This window comes from Vigna radiata, chromosome 6, assembly GCF_000741045.1.
Source record: "Vigna radiata var. radiata cultivar VC1973A chromosome 6, Vradiata_ver6, whole genome shotgun sequence".
NCBI lineage: Eukaryota > Viridiplantae > Streptophyta > Magnoliopsida > Fabales > Fabaceae > Vigna > Vigna radiata.
The window spans coordinates 11,127,569-11,155,046 of NC_028356.1; the positions used below are offsets into that span (position 1 = coordinate 11,127,569).

The 27,478-nt window shown below is 37.4% G+C and overlaps 2 protein-coding genes across 7 annotated transcripts; both read left to right on the forward strand.

The window, feature by feature from the left end:
* Positions 1 to 616: 616 nt before the first annotated feature.
* On the forward strand, positions 617 to 25,248 carry LOC106764879 (E3 ubiquitin-protein ligase SHPRH). Of its 6 annotated transcripts, none has more exons than XM_014649307.2 (20): positions 617 to 922; positions 1,402 to 2,231; positions 2,411 to 2,617; positions 2,766 to 2,827; positions 3,323 to 3,779; positions 4,169 to 4,369; positions 4,613 to 4,868; positions 5,256 to 5,496; positions 5,597 to 5,766; positions 5,852 to 6,424; positions 9,499 to 9,668; positions 13,021 to 13,237; positions 13,321 to 13,521; positions 14,225 to 14,341; positions 14,591 to 14,833; positions 21,002 to 21,206; positions 21,808 to 22,019; positions 23,457 to 23,608; positions 24,291 to 24,540; positions 24,665 to 25,248. In XM_014649307.2, the coding sequence occupies exons 2-20, from the start codon at positions 1,414 to 1,416 to the stop codon at positions 24,920 to 24,922; spliced, it is 5,010 nt and encodes a 1,669-aa protein (XP_014504793.1). In that variant the 5' UTR covers positions 617 to 922; positions 1,402 to 1,413; the 3' UTR covers positions 24,923 to 25,248. The 6 variants fall into 6 exon arrangements, with proteins under 6 accessions (XP_014504793.1, XP_022637824.1, XP_022637823.1 ...); XM_022782103.1 differs by lacking the exon at positions 617 to 922 and adding an exon at positions 944 to 1,220; XM_022782104.1 differs by lacking the exon at positions 617 to 922 and having other exon boundaries at positions 1,414 to 2,231; positions 5,852 to 5,879; positions 6,243 to 6,424.
* A 790-nt stretch (positions 25,249 to 26,038) lies between these two features.
* LOC106764497 lies at positions 26,039 to 26,741 on the forward strand. The gene has a single exon (XM_014648777.2). It carries the CDS (start codon positions 26,078 to 26,080, stop codon positions 26,597 to 26,599), a length of 522 nt encoding a protein of 173 aa, XP_014504263.1. The 5' UTR covers positions 26,039 to 26,077; the 3' UTR covers positions 26,600 to 26,741.
* The last annotated feature ends 737 nt before the right edge of the window (positions 26,742 to 27,478 follow it).

A 27,478-nucleotide genomic window follows, 5' to 3' on the forward strand; every position in this document is an offset into this window, starting at 1 on the left:
TACTTACAAAAAAATGCAACTATATAAAATACCAAAACTTTAACTCACCTTTGGGTTTTGGGACACCATTGTAGCTGCACTTATTTCATACAAAAAAAATCAATAGTAGAGACAACCGTTAGGATTCACAAAACACAAAAACAAAAAAAAATCCAAGAAAAGAGTAGGGTTCGAGATCTTTTACTTACTAAGACAACCGAGAGAGTGCAACAAACACCAAATCATGAAATAGAGCTTTCCAATAAAGACTGAATGCGACACAAAACGCGAACTAAACAAAGGATGAGGGACATTTGGGAGCAATAAAAACCTTTCGGAGAGATGACGCGATTAGAGACTTTCGAAGAGACGAACGAGGAAATTCGAGACTTGGAGAGACAACGGGACACTCAAACAAGGATGAAAAATGTGAAATAAAACTGTCAAAATGTATATTGAGATTTCCTAAATTACCCTTCGTAGGAATTTTAAAATAGTTTTTTCCTTCTGTGAAAAGAGCCAACATACACGTAGTGTTGTGAAAACATTGTCAAATAAATGTTGTCAAGAGAAAGTTTTCGTTTTAAAATATGTTTTCAAATAACCTTTAAAATTAGTGTAAAATTTAACCAATCAGGTCAAATTGAATATACGAGAGGGGTTGAAGGGTGATGTTGGCAAGATGAAAGTGGATCCAAGATCTCTGGATTCGTTGCAAACAACGTTTGCGGCTGTAACAGCAAGAGCGTCCAACACTTTCACTCACAGAAACATACACAAACACGCTTTTATTTTGTTTTCGCATTCTATTTATCTATCAATCTTTCTGTTTCTCTCTCCAGCTTCTTTCCCAATTTCGCAAACTCGCGCGTGTGACTCACTCTCTGCTGCATGCTCTTTCTCGCTCGCTTCCCAAATTCATGCTCTCTTTCACTCTTTTCAGGTTCCAATTCTAACCCCCTTTCACATTTTCCCATGCAAAAATTCACGTGCAACACTCACAGCTCTATAGGGTCTCTCAAAATTATCTCAAGTTTCTGACTTTCGGTATTAGGCTATGGCGGTGCAATTGATCACTTGCTCTTACCCCTTTGATTCAGTTGACCCTCTGTTCTTTCCAATTTCTTGTTCCGTAGTTGCATCTACGAACTCCTGAATGTTTATCATTCAATCTTCTTTACTTTGCCTTATGATATGCTTAATTCTTGTTAAGTTTGTTCTTGACTTTCTATTATGACAGTGTAAGGTGTTTCTTTTGGTTTTTTTGATTGTGTTGTTTTCATAACCGAAGTGTTAGATATAATAAGTCTTTGAGTTGTTTGGCTCCATGTTGAGCTTCATTTTCAAGTCTGTAAAATCATGAATAATCTTTGTATTGTATTATGTTAAGAAATATAACTTAGCAATTTTTGTTTTTGCTAGTGGTGAAAAGTGATGGGTAGGCGAAAAAGCAAACCTCATCGAGCAGGTGGGATAATACTAGACCCAGATGCTTCTGCCGAGACGGAATTGAATAAACAAAATGTTGTAGAAGGAGGGGAAGCAGCAAAAGGTAGTTCTGGTGGCATTGATAAGCCTTATTTTGTGGAGGTTGTTCGGTTGGATTGGTTGTCGGGTGAACACCTTGATATTTCTGAGGTTGTTTTGAGGGATTTAAAATTGAGTGAAGGTTTTTCTGGTTTTGAGTTGGCTGAGGATTTTTGTCGGGATCAGCAGTACTTGTTAAGATTTCGAGTATGTAACGTAAGTAATGTTCTTAGTCGAATTAAATTAGGTCATTGGCCTGTGTTACCCTATACTGATATTCATCTGGAGTTTGCAAGAAGAGTTACCGTTGACCATGAGGAAACATATACAGTGTTGTTATCTGGTGTTTTTGACGGACCTGATGAAGGTGTTACTGGTCTTCTCCACTTGGCAAGTTTGAAGTTTGTTACACTGAGGCCAGTTCTTGGGGTTGGGCTTTCTGGGGAAATTTCCTCCCTCAGGGTAAGGGTTGAGGTACTAAAGAACGCCTTCAATGCATGTGAGTCGCTTCTTGATACTTCTAGACAACTATGGAAAAAGAGTATGGTAAATGTAATGTCTTGGTTGCGTCCAGAAATAATGACTTCAGAAGTTAGGTATGGGTTCTATAGCTGTATGAAAATGGATGGTGATCCACAGACAGAGATGGTAGATGACACTTGCAGGTCAAGGAAACATGCAAGGTTTGATCCTGCAGGTTTATATGAAGCCATTAAGCCTTCAAAGTAAGTTAAACATTCTCTTTGGCCTTGGATTCTAATTTAAGGATTATAATAGTTGGTACGATGGTCATTTGATCATACAATAACATACTTCAATCTTCATCGAAGTCTAGTGATAGTCAATCTCATGTCAAACATTTTGTTTAGCCTTTTTGTTTATCTTTCATATATCTTGTGTACAGAGCAGAGCCAATGATTGAAGATGACATACCAGAGTTACTTCCTAAACTGAGGCCATATCAAAGGCGTGCAGCTTTCTGGATGGTAGAAAGAGAGAAAGCAGTGGAAGAAAGTCAGGGTGAAAGAGAAAGAAATCAGTTTCATTCTCCACTATGCATACCTGTGGATTTTCTGGACACCAGTTCTCAAATGTTTTTCAATCCATTCAGGTAAGTTTTGTCTATGAGTTTTCAAGATATAATATCCACGCATTCTTTTCTATTGTATTATTCATGAAAGGCTGTTCATTCTACCCCCCCGACTATTATGAATTCATTCTCTCTTCCCTTGTGCTTATTTGAATTACAATGGCTTCAGTGGAAATATTTCATTGTACCCAGAGACTTCTTCGCCTTATGTATTTGGAGGCATTCTTGCTGGTAGGTCCCAACCTATGATGCATATTTCACTTTTTTTCCTCATATCATCATGTAGATCTTTGCTACATTCTAGTTTGGATAGGTTCTAGATATTTACTAGTGCAGAGAAACTACTGTTTTATATATAAAGAAAGTCCTTTTTCTTGTTGGCTTCTTTTGACATACTGAATTGACTGTTTACAGTCAAATTTATTGCATAATGAATAGTCCATTGGATCTTTTGGCTTTAGGATCACGAGTTCACTGATAGAATCTTGCTGTTGAAATTCTATCGATTTCTGTTTATATCAAATGTTTTTATGAACCATTCTTTGCCATCCGCCAATAGCTTAGGTTTTATGGAGAGGTTGGTCTTTGACTTAGTATTATATTATAGTTGGTATTTATATATGATATTATTGTCAGACTATGTGGGTGTTGTATGCATATAGTTTTCCATTTTCCAATACAATTGAAAATTCAGTCTTCTATGACTAATTTATTTTGATGCAACAGATGAGATGGGCTTGGGAAAAACTGTTGAATTGCTTGCTTGCATCTTTACTCACCGTAGATCAGCATCTGGAAGTGACATATTATTTGATTTAGAGCCACAAATTAACGGGGACCAAAAAGTCACTTTGAAGAGAGTTAAAAGAGATCGTGTGGAGTGCATATGTGGAGCTGTGAGCGAAAGTATTAAATATGAAGGACTGTGGGTTCAGTGTGACATTTGTGATGCTTGGCAACATGCGGATTGTGTTGGTTATTCACCTAAAGGAAAATCTTTGAAATCAAAACAAGGATGTGAAAGCAAGACATATAAAACTACAGTGGCTGTGAGGGATGGAGAATATGTATGTCATATGTGCTCTGAACTAATTCAAGCTACTGAGTCTCCTATTGCCTCTGGCGCCACTCTCATTGTCTGCCCTGCTCCTATTTTGCCCCAGTGGCATGATGAAATTATACGGTATAAGTTTTTCTTGATCAAAACTACGAATGCTCTTCTTTTTTGTGTGAGCATGTGTGTTGCCTTTAGGAGGACTTGATCCTCCTACCTTATGTAATTCTGGGCAAGGTCCTGCTTTTAGGTCTTACAAAATGGTTTAAAACCTAACTTAACCCTACAAAACTTGTTTGTAAGTGAGGATTGTTCTCACTTATGTATTGTATTTTGACACTATCTCTAGTCAACTTGGGACATTGCTTTTCTGCATATCCTGTGTGGACTTGGGAGTAATGTGCTTGCTCCGTGCTTTAGTATGTTCTGTGAAGTATGATTTCAAACTGTAACGTCTTTTTAGTTATTTAATTTAATTATAGTAAAAACGTTCTCATTAACTTTGTTTGTCATTATAGCCATACGCATCAGGGCTCCTTGAAAACTTGTGTCTATGAAGGTGTGCGAGAAACATCTTTTTCCAATGCGTCTGTGATGGATATCAGTGATCTTGCTAGTGCTGACATTGTATTGACTACATATGATGTGCTTAAAGAGGATCTGTCTCACGATTCTGATAGGCATGAAGGTGATCGGCACTTTCTGAGGTTTCAAAAAAGGTTTGCACTAAAGAGTGCCATATTTCTCCTTTGCTATATATAATATGTAGGATATTTTATCCATACATTTCAAGACGAGTTTAGGAGTTTGGTTGAACTTTTCATCCATCAGGTTTTGACTGTCTTTAAGGTGTTTGTTATATTTTGTTTATGATTTCTAATTTTAAACCTTTTCACAAACCATCCTCACTAATGTTATCTATTATGGTCCCAAGTGTTTTAGTAGCCACTTTTTTCTTGTAGGTACCCTGTCATCCCAACTCTGCTTACGAGAATATACTGGTGGAGGGTTTGCTTGGATGAGGCACAAATGGTGGAAAGTAGTACTACAGCTTCCACTGAAATGGCTCTAAGGCTCCATTCAAAGTATCGATGGTGTATTACTGGTACCCCAATTCAGCGAAAACTTGATGACTTATATGGACTTCTAAGGTTCCTTGTAGCCAGTCCTTTTGATACATACAGGTGGTGGACTGATGTTATTAGAGATCCTTATGAGGTATTTTCTTTTTAATTTAATGTTTTATGAACTTGGTGCAGACTGACTTTCCTTATTACTAGTTTTTTTTTTCTTCTATTTTATACATAAAAATTGAATATCAACTTGGAGTAAGTTATATTTCCGTATGGTCACCTAATTACCACAGACAATATAATATAATCTTGGACTCTTTGCAGATAGAATGAATACAGAAATTCAAGTCCAAATTTTATTCTCATTTGACATGATATAAGCCTTATGTGTATAGAGACAATCAATTACCTTTTTGCAATTTCATTTTAGTTTAGACATCTCTAGTTTTGTCATGTCCTGCATCTCAGCAGAGTTCAGAAAGGTTTGTAAATTTGTCTTACTTAGCTTAGCTATCACTCCATACTTATGCAGAAGGGAGATGTGGGAGCTATGGAATTTGCACACAATGTTTTCAAACAAATCATGTGGCGTTCTTCTAAAAAACATGTTGCTGATGAATTGGACCTTCCATCCCAAGAGGAGTGTCTCTCTTGGCTTACACTCTCACCAGTAGAGGAGCACTTTTACCAGAGGCAACATGAAACTTGTGTTAGAGATGCTCATGAAGTTATTGAAAGTTTGAGAAATGATATTCTTAATAGAAAAGGCCAAGGTTTTTGCCCAGAGCTGTGTAATTTCGTTTTATAAGTCCTTTGAAAGAAATGTGCATCCATGGTAATGATTGAACTTGCAATATTTGATGCATATTCCAGATTCTATCTCTTTGCAAAGCTCCTCTGATCCTTTAATCACTCACACCGAGGCAGGGAAGCTACTGAATGCTTTGCTGAAGCTTCGTCAAGCTTGTTGTCATCCCCAGGTTGGAAGTTCTGGGTTGCGCTCCCTACAGCAGACACCAATGACGATGGAAGAAATACTAATGGTATGTTACTTGGAAGGATCCTTGATTTGTTTTTACATACAATATACAAATGTCTGTCAATTTTTTTATGGAACATAATCTGTAGGTTCTTATAAGCAAGACCAAAATAGAAGGTGAGGAAGCTCTCAGGAAGTTAGTTATTGCTTTGAATGCACTTGCAGCTATTGCTGCAATACAAAATGATTTTTCTCAAGCTACATCACTGTACGGTGAAGCTCTGGCTTTGGCTAGAGAACACGCTGAAGATTTCCGCCTGGATCCTTTGTTAAATATCCACATACATCATAATCTTGCTGAAATACTTCCACTTGCTTCAAACTTTGCTTTAACATTGGCATCCAAAGGAAAACAATTATCTGAAAGTTCTGAATTTAAGATGACCAAAAGGCATTTAATTTTAAAGGCTGACAGTTGTCATGTGAAGAGGCAAAGAATAAGTGGTTGTGATGACATAAATGCAACCGTGCCATCTGCAGAACCATCAAATGGTAGCCTTTTGGAAAATGACATAAAGGAGGATCAGGAATTTGATAATTTAGCAGCCAGTTCTGTCAAATCTCTGATAGCAGAATGTGAAGATTCAAAACAGAAATTCTTGTCTGTCTTCAGTTCAAAGCTATCTGCAGCCCAACAGGAGTTTGAAAGTTCTTATGTTCAGGTAAATATCTTCAACTTAAGGAAGAATTTGTTCACTTATATTGAACTTTGGGAACAAAACTATTAATACTACATTGATTCCTAATACACAGTTTGTCCACCATTAATTTAAGCCACAACAACCATTTCTATGATCATTTAAATGACCTTTTTGAATGGTACAAACTAACACCTTTTATATAAGATTGATAAATATAGTGAGGCTGGTATTGGGTGGTCCTTATTAGGAAAAACCCCAGTCCTAAGTAGGCTAGAGATAGAACCTAGAAAGAGAATATAAGTGGGGAACAAACCTTGTCGTATAAGTCAATTTTGTAGAGTTGAGTTAGACCCAAACTCACATTCTATGATGGCATGAGAGCTTATCTCAAATCAGTTATAAGGGTTACCCACTGTATTTTCTACTCACCAAGCCCAATAGAGTTGTTGTGCATGAGGGTGTGTATTTGGCAAAACCAAGATAGAGCTTGAAGAGATATAAGTGGGAAAAAGCCTTCACTCAGCAAGTTGATTTTGTGGAGTTAAGTCTAAACTCGCATTCAAAGAGTCCTCCTACACGTGATCTATGGTTATCCTTGGTTGGGAGCATAGGATCATACAATGCTCTTAGATTTAGATTTTTGTAATATTAGAGTTCTTGAGAGAGAGAGAAAGGAAAAGGAAGTGAAACTAAAAATTACCCCGGTTTGTATTCAATTCAATTGATTTACAAGAGTTTTATATAGAACAAAGAGAAAGGTACAACTGTCATAGTAAGAGCTAACAAGCCTAACTAACTGAATAACCAAAAGTTTTAACAAAACGATGAATAGCATGGAATTCAAAGTAAACAAAATTTTCCTTAGCAAGTTTACTGACGATAGTTAGACTTCTAGTGATAGTTGGATCAAGAATTAAATGATTAAGGGCTAAAGAAATGTAATGATTATTAGGAGCTGAAAAATAGGAGGATCCAAAGGATTGGATTAGCAACCCTTCGCCATTACCAATGTAAGTGTGTTCTGGAACTTCATTAATGAACATTGTGGTGAATGTTTTGACTATAACCGGTAACATGTAAGAAGCACTAAAACTAGGGAATGAATTGGAATCAGAATTTGGAATGTTGGGAGTAGGCAATGAACCTTCTCCAGTTATGGTTACCAAACCATCAGAATGGGTGGGGGGTTGGTAATAGCTACAAAGGAGGACATTAGTTGGTTGAAGGATATACAAGAGGTGGAGCAGAGCTTGTTGGTGTTGAGGAAAATGTGAGTATATATTGTGTTGAGCAAATGGATGAAAGTTTCTCTAGAAAATATGGCTTGAATTTCCTTGAGAATTTAAGTAAAAATAGACTTGTGTGGGAGCGCAATAATTTTGATTGTTGTTTGTAGGATATTAAATGCATTACTAGAAATTGCTAGAATATTAAATTTATTACTAGATGCTAATAGAAGTTGTTAGAAGATTCTAGAGATCTCTTTGTAATTATTATTTTAGGATTAGGGCTCTCTGTATAGAGACTGATGTACGTTTTCAAATGAATCAATTGAATAAAAATCTTCTTTATTTCATATTAGTTCTTTCAAGTCTGATCAAACTGGTGATAGAAAAAGGAAGCAATAGGTCCATACTTAGCACTTCATATTAGCAAAGTGTCCTTCTCCACGACCACACTCACCACCTCTATAATCATAGTCACAACCACCCTAGAAGGAAGAGGATCCATGAAAACTAGTGAGCTTTTGCATCTAGGTTCTGCACATTCTATGTCGTCACTTCAGCAGTTCTTCATTCTTCAAAATTGAATCAGGCGTTGGTGATTGAATTATATTAACAGAAGCACAATCAAGAACAACTTTCTTTTGAAACATTTTTAGCCGAGACTCTTGCGCTAGAAGAACAGCTTCAGCTTCCTCGATAAGATGTTCAAGCCTACTTTCAATAACAAAAATAACAGATTCATGGTCTTGAGGCAAACCTTTAAGGATCACATCAATGTCTTCTTGAAGAGAAACAATATTCCCACTATTAGAGATATAAATGTAAGCATTCAGTTATTCAACTGGATGTTAGTTAGTTATCTGGGCTTTCAACTGTAACCTCTCGAGCTTATATATGTTCTCAGCTTGTGTCTTCTTCTTAATTAGTGAAATAATAAGCAGTTCTCTTTCTGTTAATATTTTATCTGTTTTCTCTCATACTAACATTCTGATAACCCACAGAAGCAAGACAAAAACCAATGCTTTCATGTGGAGAAGAAATTTCATCATTGAACAATTTTCAAGAGAAGTGGAATGAAGTTCAGCGCCAAGTTGTTGCACTCTTACTCATGTGAACATGCTCATGAAGTTCATCCCAAACCTGATAGGAATGAACACTTTCAAGAACATAAGAAAGGACAATTGAAATAGCATAGATTGAACCATGTCAACAACATTTGATCACTTTGTTTCCATGTCTATATGCTGGACTGATTTTTCCAGCTTCACAATCAGCTTAATAAGAAATCGATGCAAAATAGACGGATTAAACAAATTTAAGTCTTGGTTCCACTTGTTGCTGCCAGCAAGAAGTTACAATTATCTAGTTTCTCCAAAATCTTCACATAGGTTGTGAAGGAAAGGGAAGAAGGAGAAAATAGCTATAAAGAACCTTCAAGCACATTGTAATTGTTTGTAATCAATTCAACTAATTTACAGGAGTCTCTTTATATAAAACAAAGAGAAAGGTACAACTGTCATAGTAACAATTGGCATGTGTACTAACTAACTAAATAACTAAAGTTTTAAGTACTAACAAACTAATAGAAAGCTAAGAAAATATTAGCCATCTGAGTAATACAATACTCACAGGGAAAGAATACAAGATGTGTTGCTTATAGAGGTGAAAAAAATAAATATGATCAGTAATTTTGTTTCATTTTGCGGTAAGCAATTTTTATGTTAATTAGTAACTACATGAGATATATAGTAATACCAAATCATGTTGAGATGCTTTATTATGTTATAATTGTGAAGATCGAATATGCTCAAGGTTGTTTTCCCTTTCTTTCATTATATTTTCTGTAAATGACATTTGTATTTTTTGTAGGTCGGTAATGCTTACCGTGACAGTCGAACATATCAAAATACATTTTGGTGGTTAGAAGCACTCCATCATGCTGAGCAGAGCAAAGATTTCTCCTCTGAGTTGATTAGAAAGATTGAAGAAGCCATCTCAGGAACTTCAAGCAATTCAAAGTCATCAAGAATAACTGCTCGGTCAGTCAGGCTTTGATTATTAAAGACAATTGTCAAGTACTACAATTTTGATGTTATCCATACACTTCAACAACATACAATATCTAGTTATGAACAGTGTTCTAATATATAGTTATTAGTGGTCACTCTCATATATGTTGTTAGTGAATCTTATGAGATAGACTTTAAGCCTAGCTCAATTTTAGAAAATCGTCTTGAAATGTGAGGTTTGCATCTATTTATTTATTACAATTTGACCAAATTTCTATTTGATTTGGGATCTTGAACAATGACTATTGGGAAAAAGTCAAGCTTCACATTCGCTAGAGATAAAGCCTAAAAGAGAGTTGTTGGAAGTCTCATATCAATTACAGATAAAACAAATTCATAATATATAAGTGGGTACAAATCTCACTTTACAAATCTCACATTTCCCGAATTCAACCTTGAGGACAAGGTTGGACATGAGGTGGAGAGTAATGGTAGGATATTGCGAGTTCATGAAAGGAGAAAGAAGAATTAGTAAGTGATAGGGATAAGAAGAGATGGTTAGTTTATGAGAGAAGGAAGAAGGGTAACTAACTGTAACAACTTAACTGCCTGGGACAGTTAAGATTGGGCGGGAGAGGCTTTATAAATAGAGGCCAATTAGATAGAAGAGGTTGTGGATTGATTTGTTAATTGACAGGTTCACCCCTGTGAGAAGGGTTAAGCCTTCACTTTCTTTTCTGTACAAACACTATACTGTGAATAATATACCGATTTTCCTATCTTCTGTGTGTCTTTTGGAGAGGAAGAGAGTACTGGAATTAGGTTTCCAACCTAGGAACCTAACATTTGGTCCGACCTGCCGGATCCCAATCGGTGAGGAGACGCGAGAAGTTGATGGAGGGAAGAGTAGTAGCAGTTGAAGGGCACTTGGAGGCGGTTGAGATTGCAATCGCCGAGACGAAAGTAGACACGAGGACTCTACGACAGGAGACGACGACGATACAACAGGACATTCAAGCAAACTTGAAGGCCCTTGGAGAATGTAACCACCATCACAGAGGCCAGCATCAGAATGAGAGTCAACCGTCGGTGAATGATAATGGGGGTAGATCCAACGGCGGAGGAGGGAGAGGCGGAGAGTGTAACCAAGGAGGGATGGTCAATTGGAGGAAACGGGTCGAGTTATCCGTATTTGAAGGAGGCGAGCCTTGGGTGTGGATTGACAAAGCTGAGAAGTTTTCCGAGGTCTAGAGGGTGGCTGAGGAGGAGAAGTTGGAATTGGTGTTCATTAGCATGGAAGGTTATGCCGGCAACTGGTTCCGATTTTGGCGAGAGAAGACCAAGAACCTTTCTTGGGATGGGTTGAAGAGGGCTCTGGGAATACTATTCGGAGGGGGTATACGGGGGACGGTGTATGAGAGACTGTCGACTATCAGACAGGCGGTACCGGTGGAGGAGTATATACGCGATTTCGAAGTTCTGGTTGGGCAAACAACCCAAATATCCGAGGAACAAATTATGGGTTATTTCTTGTCAGGCTTGCGGGAAGAGGTGAGTGATCATGTCAGGCCTCATGATCCACCGGATTTGATGACCGCCATGTGAGTGGCAAGAGATGTGGAGAAGTTGTGTACCGTTTCGAAGACAGGAGGAGGATGGGTGTCCAAAAATCAAAGTTCTTAGGGAAGACCGACGGGGTCGGTGACGCGAATAGACCTAAATCGTGACACGACGGTCCGAGGAGGACAGGCTGAAAGTGTGGGGTCTATTAAGAAGGATGTGACCCAAGGGAGAAGTAATGTGATAGCTAACAGTGGCGGAAGTGATTGGAATGTTCGCAATCTTCCATATTCGGAGTATATTAAACGGAGGGAGGAGGGAAGATGTTTCAGGTGCGGCGGACCCTTCAGCCCCGACCACCGTTGCCCAGAGAGGGGTCTAAGAATGCTAATTTTAGCAGAAGAGGAGGAAGAAACTGAAGGTGACGAGAGGACTGAGTCGAACCTCGCTACGATGGAGTTGTCGGCGCTATCAGCCGACGAACTGACGACACCCAAAACGATGAAGCTACGAGGACGCATTGGGCAGCGAGAGGTATTGGTTTTGATTGATAGTGGCGCGAGCCACAACTTTATTGCTCGACGACTGGTGGAGGAACTGAAGATGGCGGTGGCGGAGACCCAACCATATATGGTGAGCTTGGGTAACGGCCAAAGGAAGAGAATTAGTGGGTGCTGTGAGTAGGTAGAGTTGGAGCAGGGGGATGCTAAGCTGGTTGAACGTTTTTACCTGTTTGAACTCGGAGGAGTCGAAGTGATCCTGGGGTTGGAGTTGTTGGAAAAACTGGGGGAAGTACTGGTGGATTGGGTGAAACTAACAATGGTGTATAGACAAGGAGGGAAGGAGATGACAGTGAAGGGGGACCTCACGTTGGAACGTAAAGTGGTGGGACCTAGGGCTTTGCTGAAGATTGACAGGGCATAGGCTTGGTTCATGGTTTGGAGTTGGGCTCAATGGAGGCCCAAAATAAGGCACCAGGGTATTTGGGCCTCACCGAAAATCAAAAGAGAGAAATGGATATACTTCTGGATAGATATGACGTGGTGTTTGTAGAACCCACAAAGCTGTAACAATACCCGATTTAGGGAACAATACCCCGATTTCAACCTTGGGGACAAGGTTGGTGTTCAAGGGGAGGGTATTGATAGGGATAAGAAGAGATGGTTAGTTTATGAGAGAAGGAAGAAGGGTAACTAACTATAACAACTTAACTGCTTGGGACAGTTAAGATTGGGCGGGAGAGGCTTTATAAATAGAGGCCAGTTAGATAGAAGAGGTTGTGGATTGATTTGTTAATTGACAGGTTCATACCTGTGAGAAGGGTTAAGCCTTCGCTTTCTTTTCTGTACAAACACTATACTGTGAATAATATACCGATTTTCCTATCTTCTATGTGTCTTTTGGAGAGGAAGAGAGTACTGGTATTAGGTTCCTGACCTAGGAGAGTTTGTTAGTTTTGTTAGTTGTAGGGGAAAGGGAGCCTATATATAAGGCTTTAGGAATTTTGTACAAGGGAGTTCTTTTCTAACATTCTTTGAATAGGCAAGACATTTTATATCCTGTGGAGGAGGGAGATATCCCTTGGGAGGTGTTGTACAGTTGAAACGTTGATCCATATAGAAGAATATATATCATTCTTTCTTCTTTTTCTGGGTTATGTGTGAGTGGGAATCGTGTAAAGTGATAGTTCTTGATTCAAGAACCTATCAGATCTTTTATTGTGCAATCAGATTTCAGAATTATTTACCAAGATATTTTGATAAATAACTTCTAGTAAATTGACTGAGATCGCTATTACTGATGTGTGTTACTTTTAATCCAGTTTCCGAAGCATAAGCGCTCTTAAGTATCAAATTCAGACAGGTTTGGATCAGTTAGAGGCCTCTAGAAAAACACTACTAGATCGACTGTTAGAAATTGATCAGACAATGGAAAAACCAAAAGAGGAAGATATTGAACGTGTGGGTAAATGTCGAAATTGTCAGCCTAATTCTGACGGTCCCCCATGTGTTTTGTGCGAGCTAGATGAATTGTTTCAGGTTTACCACTTAATTTATCTGTCAATTTTCTTCATCTTGTGTCTAATGAATGTAATAGGTCTTATGATTTATTTTTTCCTCAGGATTACGAAGCAAGACTCTTCGTTCTTAAGAACGAACGTGGAGGAATAATTTCATCTGCTGAGGAGGCAGTAGATTTTCAGAAGAAAAACTTTGCACTAAATCATTTCCTCTCAAAGCTATCACAATCTAGTAACAGTTCTGCAACATCTGATATCGGTCATGAAGAATCAAAGAAAAGGAATGTTGGACAAAGAGTAGTGGTGAGTTACTTCATTTGATTGACATTTTCTTTGGGTCAAAGACTTCTTTTTATTGATGTAAGAGCATCTGCTGTGCAATAGTCTTCGTAGAAACGAAGTCGTATTCTAATTTAAATGAATCCCACTACGTTACATCACTTCTCAACAACTCTTGCTATATATTTATAAGTTTTGCTTCAATGCTGAGGTCATATAAGAACCCCATACTTCAATTTGTTAATACTTAAAAACGGAGGAACCCAAACTAGAAATATTTTATGTGTTGTTAAGACCTAGTTCTCAAGCTTTCTTCAATTAGAGTTCCCTATAAGACCTGATGCTTAAATTAAGGAACCTTCTTAGATCTCTGCATTGAAAATATTCAGTGTCTATTGAAAGAAAGTTTTGAATTGTTATAATACAAAAAGTGAGATGAAAACGGAGAAAAGGACACCTGAAACATATCAATGGATTCAACACCATGTTCCATCTTTGTCCAGGAAAATTCTCAATTTTTGAGAATTGTTGTATTACATTTTACTGTTATAAATGTTCCTAAATATATTGTTCCGAAGTGTCAACCTGCACTCTGGCAAATTAGATTCCAAGGCTGGCCATCAACAATGATTGGCTAATGTTTTCATTTCGAGCAAATTGGGTTAGTATTTTGAAACATGTAACATTGCCTTTTAATCTTCCAAATTGATTACGTTGAGCATTTTAGGTTTCAAGATCAGCATCTGAGTTGGAGCTAATTCTTGGAGTTATAAAGAACTACTGCAAGGCTCGATTAGGAAGGGACTCTGTCTCAGCTGCCACCAAGGATTTACATGTTTTTGAGGTACAGCTTTATGAAATATTTTCTATGGATAGGATTCCTCAAGGAGTAATTAAATTAATCTAAAGTGTTTTTATTTTCAATTTTTATCTTCTCCCCTCACAAAATACAAGTAAACCTTTTCAGGATCGTTTAACTGTGCTGAGTGAAAAAGTAATTGACTGACAGCTTTAAACCTCTTAAAAACTAAGATTATCTGTAATAACAATTTTGATTGACTTGGTTCCTTTTCCTCTGTTGTTGACTTATAAGGGAATGCGAAAAGAGTTTGGCCATGCAAGGTCTTTGGCATTAGCTCAAGCTCAGTATCTGCGTGCACATGATGAAATAAAGATGGCTGTTTCCCGTCTGCACCTAAGGACAAGTGAAGATGATAAATCTCTCGATGCTTTAGGTGAAAATGAATTAGTTGCTGCTAGCTCCAACTTTTCCCACGAAAAGTTTATGTCATTGACCATGTTGTCCCAGACGAAAGGAAAACTCCGCTACCTAAAGGTATAACCCTTAGTAATTTGTATATGTTAAAACTGTTTTCTCTTTATATATATATATATATATATATATATATATATATATATATATATATATTGAATCTTTTCATTAATATCTCTCATGGGCATCCATATAACTATTAGGTTCTATTACAAAGTGGTTAATTTAATCCTTGTAGTCTTCATTCTTCGTAGTTAATTTAAAATTTTTAGCACCAGGTGGACTAGTTTATTGTTCATGCTTCAGTCTCACCATAATGTGGGTGGGGTAATATGTTTGAAACATAAAACCATTTTGAGAATTGGTTCTCGACGGTTGAAATAAATCAGAATGATCATATAAGAGTTCATTAATAAACCTAAATCTGTTATAAGAAACTCGTATACATACGAAATTGAATGAATAGCCAAAGGAAACTGTTAGAATCTTTTTAGCTGTATTATTTCTATTAAAGTCTTTGTTTTCATTAATTATATTTCTTCCTTATTTAGGAGATTATAATTATTAGGTATGATTAAGATATCTCTGAAATATAGGGATTCTTTCTTTAGGAGCTATTATTATACTCCCTAAAATAGCTTTCTAGCATTGTATATGTTAAAATAATTATTAAGTCTACCTATGATTAGTATAATAGGGCCTAAAGTAGGTAGTTGTGTGTTGGGTTATCTATAATGATTGTTCCTAGCAGTCTAGGACAATCTTGTTAGAGATATTATATTTAGTTTATATTGTGTTTATGTTAATTAGGAAAATATAGTCCCTATATGTTTATTAGGAAAACATTATTCTTATTTTATTTTATTTTATTCTTACATATTCATTTGTATTTGGGTTTAGCCCATATTTCTTCTATTATAAATAGAGAACCCTATGTGTGTATTTAACACATGGGATTAATTCCAATATATAATTTTCACTATATTTAACATGGTATCAGAGCAGGTTTTCTGATCCTTTTCTACTTTGTCTTTGTTGCCATCGGTGGCCGCCGTCACCGACGGCCCCCCCCTAAAAGTTTCTTTTTCAACCTGTGCCTTTATACTTCAATGGGCAATCTCTGGTTTCTGTCTCGCATCTGTCCGGTGTTGCTGTACGTCACCGGCCGTCCGCTGCCTCCGACCACCGTCTCTGGCAACCGTCTTTGGCCGTCGTCTCCGACCACCGTCTCCGGCCGTCGTCTGCGGCCACCGTCTCCGATCGTCGTCTGCGGCCACCGTCTCCGGCAACCGTCTCTGGCAGTCGTCTCCGGCCACCGTCTCCGGCCACCGCCGCCGGCACCGTCTTTGGCCACTGTCTCTAGCCACCGTCTCCGACCGTCGTCTCCGCCACTTGTGCCACCGATGCACCAACACCTAGTCCTACCTCTACTGCTTCCGCTATCTTCTCTATTCTGAAAGGTCTTCAAGGACAGTCAGTGGTTAACACCAAGAAATTTCAACACTAAAATTATGGGTTGAAACAGTTTCACCAACCCTTTGTCAAATCTGTCAGATTTGTTTTTTGGGTGCTTTGATAAATAAGAGCTCATTATGATCTTCCACTTTCACGATCTGTCATCGGTGCGTCGTCATTTCCGCCGTTCGTCGTGAGGGGGAGTATCTTTCTAGCTAGGTTTTAGGCTTTCAAACTCCACTAGTCAATGATGGCAGTCCTTGCAGTTTTATCGCTTTTAGCCACTACAGGCCCCATCAGTCAGTGATGGCAGTCCCTGTTACAGGCCCCATCAGTCAGTGATGGCAATCCTTGTAGTTTTGTCGCTTTTAGCCACTACAGGCCCCATCAGTCAGTGATGGCATTCCCTGTAGTTTTGTCGCTTTTAGCCACTACAGGCCCCATCAGTCAGTGATGGCATTCCCTGTAGTTTTGTCGCTTTTAGCCACTACAGGCCCCATCAATCAGTGATGGCATTCCCTGTAGTTTTGTCGTTTTTAGCCACTACAGGCCCCATCAGTCAGTGATGGCAGTCCCTGTAGTTTTGATGCAAGCCCCATCCTTACTTGATGGCAATCCAGTCCCTGGAGTTTGTTGTTGTTCTCCTTTGTCAAAGTCATCCCACTTGAAGTTTCATGGTGCTATTTGAAGTTTCGCAGGTGTCCACTATTGTCCATAAATTGCTATTAGTTGTTCGTCGACATGTGATTGTGCATCTGTTTGCCGCACACCCCTGAAGACAGATCATATATTTCAAATTGAGTTCATTTATTCCAAGCTTGGTCCATACAATCTGTATGCTCCAGCTTGAGGGGGAGAGTTAGAGATATTATATATATTTTATATTGTGTTTATGTTAATTAGGGAAATATAGTCCCTATATGTTTATTAGGGAAACATTGTTCTTATTTTATTTTATTTTATTCTTACATATTCATTTGTATTTGGGCTTAGCCTATATTTCTTCTATTATAAATAGAGAACCCTATGTGTGTATTTAACACAAGGGATTAATTCCAATATATAATTTTCACTATATTTAACAAATCTCTTAACCTTCCATCTATCTATTGTATCATATCTTTATCTATATAAATAATAGAATTGAGAAGGGACTTCTAAGCCCTTTAGAAATATATTTCTCTGTTTTAGATCTCAAGTTGGTATCAGAGCAGGTTCATCCTGCTTTGGTTTCCATCCTGGTTTGTCTAACAGCACTGTCACTGTTGTTCGCATCTGTCCGGTGCCGTTCGCCGTTATCCGCGGCTGTCTCGCCACTATCTGCAGCTGTCAACTGCAGTTTGAAGTTCTTCAACTTGGTTGTCCGCCATCTCGCATCTGTCCGCTGCTGTCCACCGCTGTTCGCCGTCGTCCGCCGCTGGCCGCCGTCACTGTTCCGTCCGGCGACCACTGGATCTGGTTCGCCTCTTCACGCGACAGCCAACCCCACCGGTGGGTTCGCCTGATTCTCCTCCACGCTCCGTCACGCACAACCGCTTTGTGCGCTGCGAACAGGCGCGTGCTGTCCACAAGCCGCCCTCTACTCACCGGAAAGTCGCTGCGCCACCTCCATAGCTATCGCCCTCTGCTCCTCTGTCCGTTCTGACCCTCAAAATCTTACTTTGGTGTGTCCAGAAGCTCCCCTTTAAGTAAACCCTAAGAAACCCTCTAGGGTTTTCTGGTTCTTCACGGTTTTTCTGGTTCCTTTTCCTGTTTTTATCAAAGAATGGCATCTGGAAGTGCTCTTTCTTTCTCTGGAAGTCACTCAATCACTTCCGAAAAGCTAAACGGAAAGAAATTTCTGTCTTGGTTTGCTGTTGTGGAAATGTGGTTCCTTGGTCAAGGACATTATGACCACCTTGAGCAGGATGGGAGCCAAGTACCTTCTGACAAAGCTGAACAATGGAAACAAGCTGATTTTCAATTGTGTGCCCTATTGTGGTAATCTGTGGAACCCCGACTTTTGATATCTCTTAGAGCCTTCAAGACATGTCACACTTTTTTGGAAGAAAGCCTTATTGTGTCACACTTTTTGCATATAGATTTGAATCACATCAGAGATCAACTTCTGGCAAGTCATGAGGTCCCTTCCTTGGAAGCCTTGACCACACGTCTTCTTCGTGTTCTTGTGCCTAAGTCTCAGGAAGCTCATGAAACAATGGAACCATCTGTCATGGTTGCAATGCGAGGAAGAGGAGGACGTGACACTAGAGGAGGAGGACGTGGAGGTCGGGGACGTCCACAGTGCTCTTACTGTAAGAGGATGGGTCACACCCAAGAAAACTGCTCCTCCTTGCATGGCTTTCCTTAAAAAACCGCCAATATCTCTAGGGCTGAAACTTCTACTTCCAACTCCAAGTTCATTGAGGAAGAGTATCAAGAGTATTTGCGATTAAAGTCTAATAGCTTGGCGCAATCATCTCAGTCCCCAAGTATGTCCACAACTTGCATTTCTCATTCCATGGAAGGTTCAAATTCATGGGTAATTGACTCAGGTGCTTCTGATCACATTTTTGTTAATACCTCATTGTTCTCAACCCTTTCCCTCCAAGAAAAACCCCATTTCATTACCCTTGCAAATGGCTCTAAAACTTGTTCCAAGGGAGTCGGTCAAAAACAGTCATCTGGATTGGTATGTCGTCTTCGCAAATCCCTATATGGCCTAAAACAGACTCCTCGGGCCTGGTTTGGTAAATTCAGCTGTGTTGTTCAACAATTTGTTATGTCTCGCAGTGACGCGGATCATTCAGTGTTCTATCGCCACTCAAGTGCTGGATGTATCTACTTAATAGTGTATGTCGATGACATTGTTCTCACAGGAAGTGACTATCTTGGCATCTCTCAGATGAAATAGCACCTTTGTCACCATTTTCAAACCAAAGATCTTGGCAAACTCCGGTATTTTTTGGGTCATCTTGGAGGAAACAGGGTTAATGAACTACAAATCTGTTGAGACACCTATGGATCCTAACATCAAACTCCTACCAAATCAGGGGAAGCCTTTCTCAGATCCTGAACGGTACAGAAGATTAGTTGGTAAATTAAACTATCTTACTGTTACGCGTCCTGACATTTCCTTCGTAGTTAGTGTGGTGAGTCAATTTCTAAACTCCCCATGTAAAGACCATTGGGATGCAGTTGTTCGCATACTGAAGTATATTAAAGGATCACCAGGAAAAGGTTTTCTATATGGTCCTAACAACGATACAAAAATCGTTTGCTATTCAGATGCTGATTGGGCTGGTTCTCCTTCTGATAGGAGGTCTACTACTGGATATTGTGTCTCTATTGGTGGCAACCTGATATCTTGGAAAAGTAAGAAGCAAAGTGTTGTGGCAAGGTCCAGCGCAAAAGCAGAATATAGAGCTATGGCATCTACTACTTGCGAGCTTGTGTTGCTTAAACAATTACTTAGTGAATTGAAATTTGGAGATGTCACTCACATGACACTTATATGTGATAATCAAGCTGCTCTTCATATTAGTTCTAACCCTGTCTTCCATGAGAGAACCAAGCACATTGAAGTTGATTGTCATTTTATCAGAGAAAAAATCATATCCGGAGATATCAAGACTGAGTTCGTTAACTCAAGGAACCAGTTGGCAGACATATTCACCAAGTCCTTACGAGGACCTAGAATTAACTATTTTTGTAACAAGCTTGGAACATATGATTTATATGCTCCAGCTTGAGAGAGAGTGTTAGATGTTAAGTTGGGTGTTTATGTTAATTGGGCTCAGTCCATTCTGTATTTAGGGTTTAACCTTTATCTTACATTATAAATAAACTATCCTATGTGTATGCAAAACACAAGGAAGATTAATCCCATATATATTTTTCACTAAATTCAACAGTTAGTGTTCAGATGCTTTAAATCTAGACAGTCGTCCTCTCTACATTTAATTTTGTACTCATCTATATGGATCAATCATTAAAGGCATTACAGTTTCGGTTTATCTCTCTGATTTTGTCTTTTCCTTAAACCTTTAGGATATTAACAAATTTGGCAATGGAAGACTTGGGCAAACCTCTCCCCTTGAACTAGTTTCTGAGGTTGAGCTAGGCCCTTTTTGTCTCTAATATATGTCAATACTATCCTTCTGTCAACATCCTCTATGTCAATATTAATGAGTGTTGCCAATTGATGATTTTTCACTATTCTGTTTGTAGCATGAACTCATAAGACTTGCAAGGTTCTAAATTATGGTCGTGGAGCCCTCAAAATATTGACATTGAAAAATTACACCCAAATGCTGCTGTAATTACAGTTACAGTGCAGTTTGGGAGACCCCTAAAACCTTTACTTTGTGACCAACATTGCAGATTTGGCCTGTGCTTTAAAACTTTGTAAAGAGTTGGTTGATACAAAAGTTTAATGGTTGCACATGCCTATAAAAAATTTGGTCAAAAACATTTCATGACAGGGGCACTAAAAATTAACATAACAGTGAAATATTTGAGTGCTAAGATGTTTCGATTTAGTCTTAAACATGAGACTTTCACAAAGGAAGTTGGGACTTGAGAGAATACTCTATACTTAGAGACCAATATTTGTTTGACATTTAAATAACTGCCTTAAGTTGATGATCCACCTGTGTTTTTATCTTCCTAGGTGACTGTTATTTTACCAATCTAACTAAATGAAAACTCAACATGATATTTTTTAAATTTCCCACCAAGATTCCCTGGAATATATGATATTTCTTTTCTGACGTGGAAAGCTGAACCATTTTTCAGGGTTTAGTTCAATCCAAGCAAAAAAAGCAATTTGAAAGTCCAAACGGCTCTTCAATCTCAGGAGAAAGAACTGCAATGTCAAACTATACAGAAGAGAAGGCTGTACTTATAGCTAAAACTGATGATGAAACATGCCCAGTCTGCCAAGAAAAGCTAGGCAATCAGAAGATGGTTTTTCAATGTGGGCATGTCACATGCTGTAAATGTAAGAATTATACTAGGAACTTTATATCGTCATTCTTTAGTTGTGTTGGAGATCTAATAAAAGTCATTTGTCTTAATCTAGCAACCTAAGCTTTTAGGAGAGTTGGTTCTTTACATGATTTTGAACCCTATATGATCAAGTAACTTAGATTTTGATCCTTGTTCATTTCATTCTTCTAAATAAAACGTTGAATTTCTACACGGTAAATATGAGTCTGTGTGTAAAAGGGCTCTAATGAAGCCATTCTATTGCCACCATATAATAACTTAATATTTCAATAGCTTTTGATAAGTTTTTGAGTCCTGCACGTACTTCAATCTGTTACCAGACATATAGTTGGTGCTATATTATATAGAAAATATTTTGTTTCCATTGTCTTTTATGCTTTACTAAAATACTGGTATACTGAATTAACATTGATCATCTGCATTTCTCTATGTCCACATAGAACATGAAGAAAGCAAATAGTATCAGTATTCATAGCGTGTGCTTTTCTAGTATTACACTCATCCATCTGTGTTCAACAGACATATATAGCTAAACATTTATTAACATTGAAATGAATATTATATGAAAATTAACTATGCATCTATTTTTACAGGTTTATTTGCTATGACTGAGAAAAGACTTCAAAATAGCAAGCTTCATAATTGGGTGATGTGCCCTACATGTCGGCAGCATACTGATTTTGGAAACATTGCCTATGCTGTTGATTCACAGAATGAAGCTTCCAATCTTTCAGTGCTGCATGCAATTGACAGCAGTGAAAAATGTGAAGCATCCATTAGTGTCAAAGGATCATATGGGACTAAGGTTTTTTTCTGCACAAGATCTTAAATTCTATTGATACCCTTAAGATAGACAAGCATAATTCCTTTCTACAAGTACACATGCCACTACCCAGCATACGCTTTGTTTTCTTAATTCTGAACTTTCGTGGATTTTTACTTTTTTGTACTGGATATTTTACTTGTCATTTCATGAAACAAATTTCAATGTTTGTCTGCAAATCCTTTTTCTTTGATATAGGCTTATGTCTGTCATTGTTGGACTTCAAACAGTGGCATGTAGTGTTGATTATGTCTCTCTGCATATTGTTTAGACTTAAATTCTTTTGACTGCATTGATGTGATATTGAGATGCTTTTCATTTTGTATGCAATTCATGGCAAATTGATTTTCTATGAAATTATAATTCCATAGTTTAATTAAGCTGGTAAACCAATAATGGTTAAGAAAATTTCTATTTGTAACTAGATATAAAACCAATTTCAACTGCTTCCGAGCATCTTATGCTATTAGTAGAATAAGTTTGTTCTTGTTGAATTAGAGCGTATACAATGACCAAGTGTTCAAGTTCAATCAATTATGCCCCCATTCTGCATAATTGAGTTAAATTTCAACACAAGTTACAATGGCATTTTCCATGCTTCAAACACAAATGTTGTGTTTGGGTGTACCATTATTAGGTCTCTAACGATTTATCTATTGAGGAGAGTTATTCCTTGAAACAATGATAAATGATAACTTTTTGTATCTAAACTGTTAATTTGATATCCGGATATAACTTGAGGAAAGAAGTAACTTGTTCATTACTGTAAACAGGAAAGAATTTTTTTAAAGAAAAAACTCTTGAATGAAATGAGATTTTATTTTTGACATTTTTTTCAAAATTTAGAAAAATAAATATTTCATGCCATGGAAACCATGACAAAGGCATCATAAGTGAGTCTGTCTTTGAACAGAATGTGATTACAAATTTGTGCTAGATACATATGCTAATAACCGGTCTTTTAGTTTTAAATTTGTGATAATACATATTATAAATTGCTAAATAACTAATATGAATATCAATTTGTTTGAAATATAGTTTATCATACTGTTGGGAGGATTATGATCATCTAATAAGTTTTATTTGATCACAAAGTGTTTGTGCTGTGGTGTCTGTTACAATTTCAAATTGGCAATAGGTTTACGAAAAGAGTCTATCATCGTAGAGACAGGGATACCATTCAAAGACTATTTACAAAAGAAGACTTTTTAAAATTTTTATTTTTAATTTTTTTTTAAAATTTAAATATCCATTAGAAATTGTCTAACATTTCTCAAAATATATTGTTGCTACATTTTACATTGTAATTTGCTTGCTTTAGAAAAGAAGACATGCCTTGGCATATTTGATTTATACCATATACCTTGTGCCCTCTAACTCTTGAATTCCTCATATTTTTCTGTATTTGGTTTTCTGTAGATTGAAGCAGTCACAAGAAGAATCTTGTGGGTAAAGGCTAATGATCATAAAGCAAAAGTTCTTGTGTTTTCAAGTTGGAATGATGTACTTGATGTATTGGAGCATTCCTTTACTGCCAATAACATTACCTTCATCCGGATGAAGGGAGGCAGGTATGATAATCTCTCTGCAGTTACTATTTCTCCATTTATTTGTGTTTTTATGCTGGGCTATTAGGTATTCATTTGGGGGTAAAATAAAATACAAGATAGGAAAAGAGAAGATTATGACTAAGATCTTATTGTGGTCCCACACATTTATTTTCTCCCCAACACTTTCCTAACTTTCTACCTTGGAAAATGATATTTTAACACCATTTTTTGACACTATTTTGACACTGCACACGTGTCAAAATGTGATTGGAGATATCAAATTAAAAAAGTTGAGACAGGGGTATGTTTGGAAGAAAAAAACTAAAGTTTGTTTTTTAATTTGAAATCGTCCAACCACATTTTGACACGTGTGCAGTGTCAAAATGGTGTCAAAAGAATGGTGTTAAAATTTTATTTTCCTTCTACCTTTTCTCATTTTGGCCTCACAAGGGTGTAATTTTCTTCAACTTGGTCTAGTTGTGTTGGATCTTAGATTCAACATATAAAACCTGTCTCCCAATTATTAGAAGATTGAATTGGATTGAGCTGTGATTATCTCACCCAGTGAATAACCCTAGTGTAATCCATAAAATTGGTTCAGAGGATTATTTCTTATGGAACCACCTAGAATTTGCTTCTTGGACAATCAGCCTATTTCAACTTTCTTATACTGATGTTATTTTGGTTATGAACTTGAGTTCAGAAAAGCACATGTTGCCATCAGTCAATTTAGAGGAAAACAGAATGATACAAAAGGATGTGAGGGGTCAACACCAGAATCTATTCAGGTGTTGTTGCTTTTAATCCAACATGGTGCCAATGGACTCAATCTTTTGGAAGCACAGCATGTGGTTCTTGTTGAGCCATTGCTCAATCCAGCTGCTGAAGCACAAGCAATCAGTCGTGTTCATCGGATTGGACAAAAAAATAAGACCCTCATTCATCGTTTCATTGTAAGCACTGTTATATCTCTCTCCTTATCCTTCATGTGGTAACTATTATCCATTTTATATTGTTGTCGTAGAAATAAATTCAACACATGAACTGTTCTTATAGTTTCATTCTTGTATCTGTCAGGTAAAAGACACGGTTGAAGAGAGTCTATATAAATTGAACAGAAGCAGGAGCAATCATTCATTTATCAGTGGAAACACTAAAAATCAAGATCAACCTGTTTTGACCCTGAAGGATGTGGAAGCCTTGCTGTCTAGAGCACCTCTTACAGTGCCAGAAAGTGAAGAAAATCCTAGCACAAACACAAATCTAAGACACTTGCCACCATCAGTAGCCGCTGCTATAGCTGCTGAGAAGAGACTTAATGAACAACGGACATGATGTTGCTTCTCTTTTTGTTCCATAGATGGGTTGCATTGCATTTCAAAGATGCCACTAAACACAAATGCAGTAATTTCAAGAGGCAAGAGGATATGCAATGCAATAATCTGTCAGCTGTAGATTCTTCCACCCAAAATTCTGTCTTATATTTATAAATTTATTTATTCTTGTACATAATTGTAGTTATATTAAGGTTTTAAGTGTTCAGTAGAGATCTGTAAAATATATATTAATCCTGTAGTACCTTTGTTACTCTCTCCATGTAAACTTCGTACACCCAAAATTGTGTCCCACTAATTAATTAACAAACTGATTTATTTATTTTATTCTTGCCAGCTAGCGTCTGAACAATGAGTGAAATGGGAAAATAAATAATAGAAATTATGAAATAGTGTTTTGGAAATCATGGAAGCTTTGTTACGTATTTCAATAAATTTTTTAGTTCGTTGATTTAGAAACAATACTGAAGGTACTGTTTGTACCCTTTTTTAGTTGAATTTAATAAGTTTCACTATCATAATTTGCCTAATTTTTTAGTACAATTTTTTATTACGTAAGTTATTGAAGTAAAACGGGCAGATAATTAGGATTCTTGATAATATTAATTTTCTAAACAATCACTTTCTTAAGAAAAATAAAACTTATTTAGATGATATCTATGCTTCAAGTTAATAACATCTGATTATAGAAGTACTTTGTTTTAGCAAAAGAAACTTGTTAATGTGAAACTCTAATTTTAATTGAGACAGAATAACACCAATATCTAAAATATTGTATCTTTCAACTTTTTTATTTAAATAATTCAGTCACCTGCAAGAAAATTGTAGTATATTAGACTTATTTAAAAAAAAAAAAGAAAATGGGTAAGAAACAACTTTTGGCAGACAAATTAGGACGACATTTTGTAACAGATTGTGTTATTTGTGTTACATAAAGTAGCAATGGTTATTTTAAACACGTGGTCTCTTTCTATCTTGCCAAATGCTGTTAAGAGGACCTCCAAAATTCTGGAAAGCCCTGTTACTATTCTAGAAAGATGCCATCTGTATATCTCAACCACACTGGTCACCGTTTCCTCTGCTTCAAACCCTCTTATATATAGATATAGCATTCCATGACGAACATATTCATACATAATCCATCCAAAGTTTAGACATGATAGGGTCTTTGTATGTTGCTGATTCCCTCAAGATCTTTTCTCTTTCTATGAGTAACGCCTATAACCCTGCTATTCCATGTCAAACCCTTGTCTCTTTAAATAAAGTGACACCGCCATCAGTTACCATGGCCAGAGGTTTGAGCTTCAACGTCAGCACTTCTTCTCAGAGTCATGCTTCTTTTGTGGTGCAACGGAAGAATAATAATAATGGGGATAATGGGTTTGTAGTAGGGTGTGCAAAATGGGGTTTGCAGAGAGAAGTGGAAGATGAGATGAAACCGCATGAAGATGATGACAAGGGTAGGAATGGAATGACAAGGTTTAGACATAAGTGTGGAGAAAGAGAGGGGATTGTGGAGCTGTTGGAGTGTTTAGAAAGGGAAGCAATAATGGGTGAAGATGTGGGAAAAGATCCTACTGATTACAACCGAAGGGCTAAGATATTTGATAGAAGCTCTCAAGTATTCCAAGCACTCAAAAAACATAACAGTGATGGTTTTCCACAAGAGTCTTCTTAATAGCAGGAAGTAGCTTTGTTATCATTTTGACTCCATACTTGTATTTGAAATAAACTAGTGTTCCATCGTATTGTATCGAAAAATTTGGTTGATTAGATACACAAATGAATTTCATAGAACTCAGACCTTCTCTTTATCTTCATCATATGTTGTGTCTTTATTTGCTTATTCAATGTTGAGATACCAACCTACATTCAAGCGAAATGAAACTGAAACCGAAAACCTGAGAACATTGACAGTTTAATTTGAATACACTACTTAGTATGTGATAGAGCTCTAAAAGTGTATGAAAGGATAAAGAAAGTAGGAAGGGCGGTAGACAGTTAGAACAGTGGGCTGTCTACAGTTAGAGTCTACAGGTAGTTAGTTTTGGAATTTGTAAAGTCTATGGAGGAAGGGAGGCTTCCTTGGTGTATTGGGGTTTGTTTCATCCGTTATACAGCAACAAACATACTTTCTTTTACTGTTTCTGTTAGTTCTGGTGTCTCTTCTTGATCAAAGAAATCGACCTGCCGGATCGAGATGGATGGAAGCAATGAATGCGTTGGAAGGAAGGTGTGATGTGTGATACTGTGGAGAGGTAGGCCAGCGAACAGAAAAAGGGTGCTAGCAGAATGGAAAAGAAATATCCAAGAAATGATATTGGAAGATCAGAATCAAGAAAGGGACTCGGAGAAATCTCTTGACAGAGCAAGAAGGGGAGGGAAAGAGGAATTTTGCAAGACAACAAGAAAGGAAAGAAAGAAGTAAAGGGTAGGGATGCTGTGAAAGACAGTCTGCAAAATATCAAGAAAGCCAAGAAATTCTATGAAGAAGGAGAGTACTTGGTTGGCTAATGATGAAGAGAATAATGATGAAGAGAAGAAGGAAGAAAGATAT

What these genes read in the sequence shown, in the direction of transcription:
- LOC106764497 (XM_014648777.2), top strand. Translation starts at nt 26,078, where the DNA reads ATGATAGGGTCTTTGTATGTTGCTGATTCCCTCAAGATCTTTTCTCTT.
- LOC106764879 (XM_014649307.2), top strand. Translation starts at nt 1,414, where the DNA reads ATGGGTAGGCGAAAAAGCAAACCTCATCGAGCAGGTGGGATAATACTA. An exon ending in ATGTTTTTCAATCCATTCAG is followed by an intron (nt 2,618 to 2,765) that starts GTAAGTTTTGTC and finishes CAATGGCTTCAG; the next exon opens with TGGAAATATTTCATTGTACC. An exon ending in GCATGTCACATGCTGTAAAT is followed by an intron (nt 21,207 to 21,807) that starts GTAAGAATTATA and finishes CTATTTTTACAG; the next exon opens with GTTTATTTGCTATGACTGAG.